Source organism: Sarcophilus harrisii, chromosome 4, assembly GCF_902635505.1.
Source record: "Sarcophilus harrisii chromosome 4, mSarHar1.11, whole genome shotgun sequence".
In the NCBI taxonomy this organism is placed as follows: Eukaryota; Metazoa; Chordata; class Mammalia; order Dasyuromorphia; family Dasyuridae; genus Sarcophilus; species Sarcophilus harrisii.
Genome location: NC_045429.1, coordinates 204,854,432 through 204,860,173, shown reverse-complemented (window position 1 = coordinate 204,860,173; position 5,742 = coordinate 204,854,432). Strand labels below are relative to the sequence as shown.

Here is a 5,742-nt window from a genome sequence, read left to right as displayed (position 1 = left end):
CCCACCAAAGAGGAGGTAGATGGGGCTGGGGGGGGGGAATCAGAATAAGGAGAGAGGGAGGGAGAGAAGACAGGAGGAGAGGCGGGGAAATGGGGGAGGGGTAAAAATGTCGTCCAATCAGCTCAGCCGTCCCGGGCGGTTGCTAACGGTATCCACGTAAATCAAAAGGTGCAGAACCAATGGAAGGGGACGGTGGGGGCGGGGCCCGGGCGCGTGCCGCTGCGAGCCAGAGCTGCCAAGAGAGCGGGAGAGGGAGAGAGAGAAAGCTGGAGAGAGAGAGAGGATAGAGAGCGGAGCGAGCAAGGGAGAGAGAGAGAGGGAGGGAGAGGAGGAGAAAGAGAGAGGAAGGGAGGGAGGAAGGGAGGGAGAAAGGGAAGGAGAGAAGCTGGAGCAGCAGCAGCAATAGCAGTAGCAGCCCCAGCAGGCGTCGGAGCAGGCGTCGGAGCAGGCGTTGGAGCATCAGGCGGGGGGGAGAGAAAAGAGAGAGGGAGAGGGAGCCCGAGGCGAAAAAGTAACTGTCAAATGCGCGGCTCCTTTAACCGGCGAGATCAGTCCGGCTCCGAGAGTCATGGCGACCGCAGCGTCTAACCACTATAGCCTGCTCACCTCCAGCGCCTCCATCGTGCACGCCGAGCCGCCGGGCGGCATGCAGCAAGGCACTGGAGGATACCGAGAGGCGCAGAGCTTGGTGCAGGGCGACTACGCCGCGCTGCAGAGCAACGGGCACCCGCTCAGCCACGCTCACCAGTGGATCACCGCGCTGTCCCACGGCGGCGGCGGCGGCGGAGGCGGCGGCGGCGGCGGCGGCGGGGGCGGGGGCGGCGGCGGGGGCGGTGGAGACGGCTCCCCTTGGTCCACTAGCCCCCTGGGCCAGCCGGACATCAAGCCCTCGGTGGTGGTACAGCAGCCCGGGCGTGGAGACGAGCTTCACGGGCCGGGGTCCCTGCAGCAGCAGCAACAACACCAGCAGCAGCAGCAGCAGCAACAGCAACAGCAGCAGCAACAGCAACAGCAGCAGCGGCCGCCGCATCTGGTACACCACGCCGCCAACCATCACCCGGGGCCCGGGGCATGGAGGAGCGCGGCTGCAGCGGCTCACCTCCCTCCCAGTATGGGAGCGTCCAACGGGGGCTTGCTCTACTCGCAGCCCAGCTTCACAGTGAACGGCATGTTGGGCGCTGGGGGCCAGCCCACGGGGCTCCACCACCATGGCCTACGGGACGCCCACGACGAGCAGCACCACGGGGAACACCACCCGCACCCGCATTCCCACCCGCACCAGCAACCCCCGCCACCGCCACCGCCCCCGCAGGGCCCTCCAGGTCACCCAGGGCCCCACCACGATCCACACTCGGATGAGGACACGCCGACCTCGGATGACCTGGAGCAGTTCGCCAAGCAGTTCAAGCAGCGGCGGATCAAACTGGGATTTACCCAAGCGGACGTAGGACTGGCTCTGGGTACCTTGTACGGGAACGTGTTTTCGCAGACCACCATCTGTAGGTTCGAGGCCCTGCAGCTGAGCTTCAAGAACATGTGCAAGCTGAAGCCTTTGTTGAACAAGTGGTTGGAGGAGGCGGACTCGTCCTCGGGCAGTCCCACCAGCATAGACAAGATCGCAGCCCAGGGGCGCAAGCGGAAAAAGAGGACCTCCATCGAGGTGAGCGTCAAGGGGGCTCTGGAAAGCCATTTCCTCAAATGTCCCAAGCCCTCGGCCCAGGAGATCACCTCCCTGGCGGACAGCTTACAACTGGAGAAGGAGGTGGTGAGAGTTTGGTTTTGTAACAGGAGACAGAAAGAGAAAAGGATGACTCCTCCGGGAGGGACTCTGCCGGGAGCCGAGGATGTATACGGGGGGAGTAGGGACACGCCACCACATCACGGGGTGCAGACTCCAGTCCAGTGAACTCTTTTTTGGGGGGAGGGGGAAGTACGAAGAGATTGCTCCCCCCCTTCCTTACCCACTTCCCAGCCCCATTGTTCCCTCTTTAACTTCTGATTGTTACTTTTTTTTTAATCCCCCCAAGGGGAAAAAAAGGCAACGAAATCGCTGGACTATCCTTTAAAGGGTAGCAGGTGTAACGATGTGTTTTTGACCTTTACAGGCGAGTACCCAGGCAATGAAGTGGAGTGAGTATCTCACACACACAGGGGAAAGAGAAAGAGAGAAAGAGAGAGAGAGGGAGGGAAAGAGAGAGGGGGCGAGGGAGAGATGACAGGGACTGAGATAATACCTGGCAAAACTAAATTAATTACCAAAAATATCTGCCAAACCATGATAAACACAATTGCAGTTTCCATCCTGGAATGAAGCTCCATAGCTCGCACATGCTGCCGGTGTTTATTTAATGTGGATTCCCAACGGGAGAGAGGACAAAACAATACACAAATTCTTTGATGTCAACAGTATTTAACCGTAGAAATTTGCACTGCAAGAAAATTGAAGTTTACATGAACCAATTCATGAAAATATTCCCCACCTTCCCTATTCCCCACACCCCACAGGTTCACTTTGAAATTGCCTTGTATTTTTTATTCAGCAATGAGAGTTGGCCAGTTTTTGGCAGCTCTTTTGAGTATGTTGACCCTTGTTCTCCTTGCTTGTATGTGAACTTTGGTTACCTTCAGCTCCCTTTACATCGGTGTAACGTTTATTTTCTCCTTTTACCAAAGCAAAATGATTGGCTTCAAACAAAATAAACAGTTTCCGCTTTCAAGAAAAGTGCATCGTCTCCCCGATTTATCCGAGCCAAGTTCCGAGCCTAGGACAGAAAGTCGAGTCCTCTTTAGATTGCCACCAACAAAGTAAACTTCATTTTCAGGCAGTGTTTGGGGGGTGGGGGTGGAGGGAAGAAAAAAGAAAAATCGATACTGAGTGACTGATTGCTTCATTTTAGCAGGCGGGCCCATTGTGAAAGAGCTCCGAGGAAATGTGGAGGTTAAATACATTTCCAGAGTTGTCCAACAGAAAGAAAGTGGCACTTTGAAGAGAACTAGGGAAATATTTGCCCTCAGACACCCCACAGAAAGTTCTCTGCCTTCAGTTTTCATAACGTCATCTCAAGGAAATATTTGTGCTGACGACAGCAATTAAACTTGGGAACTCTGAAAAGAGTGAGTGTTTTCATTTAAAAGAAAACAATCCAAGAATGTAATTGTGTATGCATTTATTACTTCAAAATACATCTGTGCATACATAGGAGTTCTCTCCGATTTGTGCACTGATCTTATCTTGACTAGCTCAGGTTTTATTTTTCAACTCAAAATGTATCATCCCATGCCTTCTCCTTCCATCATATATGGCACGAAAGGCCAGTCTGATTTAGGAAGCTTATTTTTTCTCTTTCATCGAGGGAGCCAAATTAACTGGGGAAAAAATTGTCATCTTCAGTCCACCTCTTTCTTCCCTTTGTTAATAGATTTAAGTGCTTTTCTTGACCTTCTCTTCATGGAAAATGGTTAACTTTCTAAAAGCAAAAGACTCTATAGGGAAGTCTCAGAGAAAACTTGAAATTATTAAAAATAAGCATCAATAAACTGTGATGTTACATTTTTTAAAATGTACTTGGCAAAAAGGTCACTAAAAGGAAAAGACTTTTTTTATCGCTTTTAATCTAAAAAGGTTTTGTTCTTAGTATTAACTTTTTTTTTTTTTTTTTTTTTTTTAATGAAACTCACTACCATAAAATCACGGTTTGGTTTCCACACTGTAATCAGTAGCCAGGGTTAGGTTTTTGTTTGTTTTTATTTTTCAGAGAATATGCTTTTTTAGTGTATTTTCAGATTCCCATGACTGAGTTTCAAAGTTTTGCCAGATAAATAGAGATTTATAACAGGCATTTTAATTTGCCTTTATTGTATTTCCCCAACGATGATCACAGTGATAGGGCACAGAGCTGCTTTGGGGTGCATCAAGCTGCTTGTTCTTTCAGTGTTGGGGACTGGCCCTTGGTGAAGTAATTTAGAGCAGGGCAGATATCCAATGGTAAAGGGAGGAAATGAACTTTCAGAGACTTATAAATGCGTGGGTAAGGTCAGAAGACAGAGTTCAGAGGATATGTCTGTAAGATCCTCTAACTCTTAACAGGTTTTAGTAAAACAAAAGTTACCACTGAACCTTCCCACAATGTACATATGTTTAATATTTGTCTTTTGAAATGCAGAAATAGTTTAAATGTTTCTTTGTCTATTTTTCTTTTTTTTAAATGCTACCCAGGGAAATATTTTCATATCATTTTTAAGTGGCCTGCCTCAATGTATATTTATTTCTTTTGAAGCAAAAAAAGTTCTGGAAATTGTTTTTTTGTTTTTTTGTTTTTTTTTTTTTACTGTAGCTTTAAATGAGTAGGTGAACAAAATCTATATGGGATGTATTTTTTTTTTTGGTTCAGTCTCTTTAAGAATACTTTGTTTTGGTACATTTGGTTGTGCTTGTGGGGAAAAAATAAAAACGCAGAGATCCTTATATATTTATGTTAAAGTAATATTTTATTATCTACATAAAACAAATGCACAATACCTTCATAGTTTGTTCTAATTATTGAAAAATCTTTATTTTATTTTTAAATATAGTGCCAAATTGCATAGTTCTTAAATTTTAAAGGAGTAAAAATCTAGTCCTTATGTTGAGTTATGTGTAAAACACCTCACTTCCTTTAAACTTCATGAAGTTTTGGAATAAATTTTATGCATTTACTGCCAGATTTCATGTTTATAACTTCCATAGTCTTTTGGTAGAGCACAAGTTATGGTTTCATTTTCCTTCTAATATATAAACCCGGTACTTGCCACTCATTTTGTTAATATTCCTTCCAAATGATCAGAGAGTTTGAGCTTTCATTTCCTCAATATTTAATGGTCTTACAAACAGGTCATATGCATTATAAATAGTTAGATACTTATGTATCTCTTTCCAGCTTAGCATCACCCAGTCAGTGTAGAAATTTCTTTGAAAGCATCTTTGAAACTTGGTGGATGTTAAACTCTGCTCACTTCTCTTTTTATAATATAAGAGCTTTCTTTCAGGAAAAAAAAAATGTAACTTATTTAAAAAGGTTATTTTTCTTTTCTCTTTGTAAGTTATCAACTATGTTTAATAGCAACATATTCCTGAAATCCATGCAACATTACAGTGCTCGACAAGTGTTTGTAGTCGTGTCAAATGTATTCTCATGTAAGTTTTACAAAAAGATTAAGGTTTAGCAAAGGTTTACAAGGCAGTGTTTATTTAACTTCAGGCAGTTAGGAGCCATAAAATAGAAAGAAAAAAAAAACATAGAGAAGAAGGACCTTGAGGTGGGTCTGATTATAATGCCCAGAACAGATATTGTTGTTGTTGTTGTTGTTGTTGTTGTCGTCGTCGTCATCATCAATTGTATGATCTATGAAGATTCCAAAGGAAATGGGGAAGCATTCCATAAAGAATTTGGTTTTTTAGACTAGTTAGAATTCCAAACTGCTTCTTGTTATTTAATAGATATGTTGTTTGTTAAATCCCCTTTGCCTTATTTAGTTGAACAAGTACAATATCTCCTTCGATGGTAGTTTCTGGACTTATTAGATCTGATCATCTTTTCACTCCTAGTCAATATTACACAGGTCCCCAACAGATACAGCTAAATGATCTTATCAATAGCCTGGCAGAGAAGTGACAGAAAGAAGAAGTGTTTGGTGACTGCAGACATGCTGATGGGTAAAATGTTTAAGCTCAGTATGGATTTAAATCCATGGTCAATATTTCAC

General features: G+C 45.1%; 1 protein-coding gene across 1 annotated transcript; it reads left to right on the top strand.

Annotated features, from left to right (window-relative positions):
• The first annotated feature begins 357 nt into the window (after positions 1-357).
• Positions 358-4,199, top strand: POU3F2 (POU class 3 homeobox 2). Its single transcript, XM_012549227.2, has one exon. It carries the CDS (start codon positions 569-571, stop codon positions 1,904-1,906), a length of 1,338 nt encoding a protein of 445 aa, XP_012404681.2. The 5' UTR covers positions 358-568; the 3' UTR covers positions 1,907-4,199.
• The last annotated feature ends 1,543 nt before the right edge of the window (positions 4,200-5,742 follow it).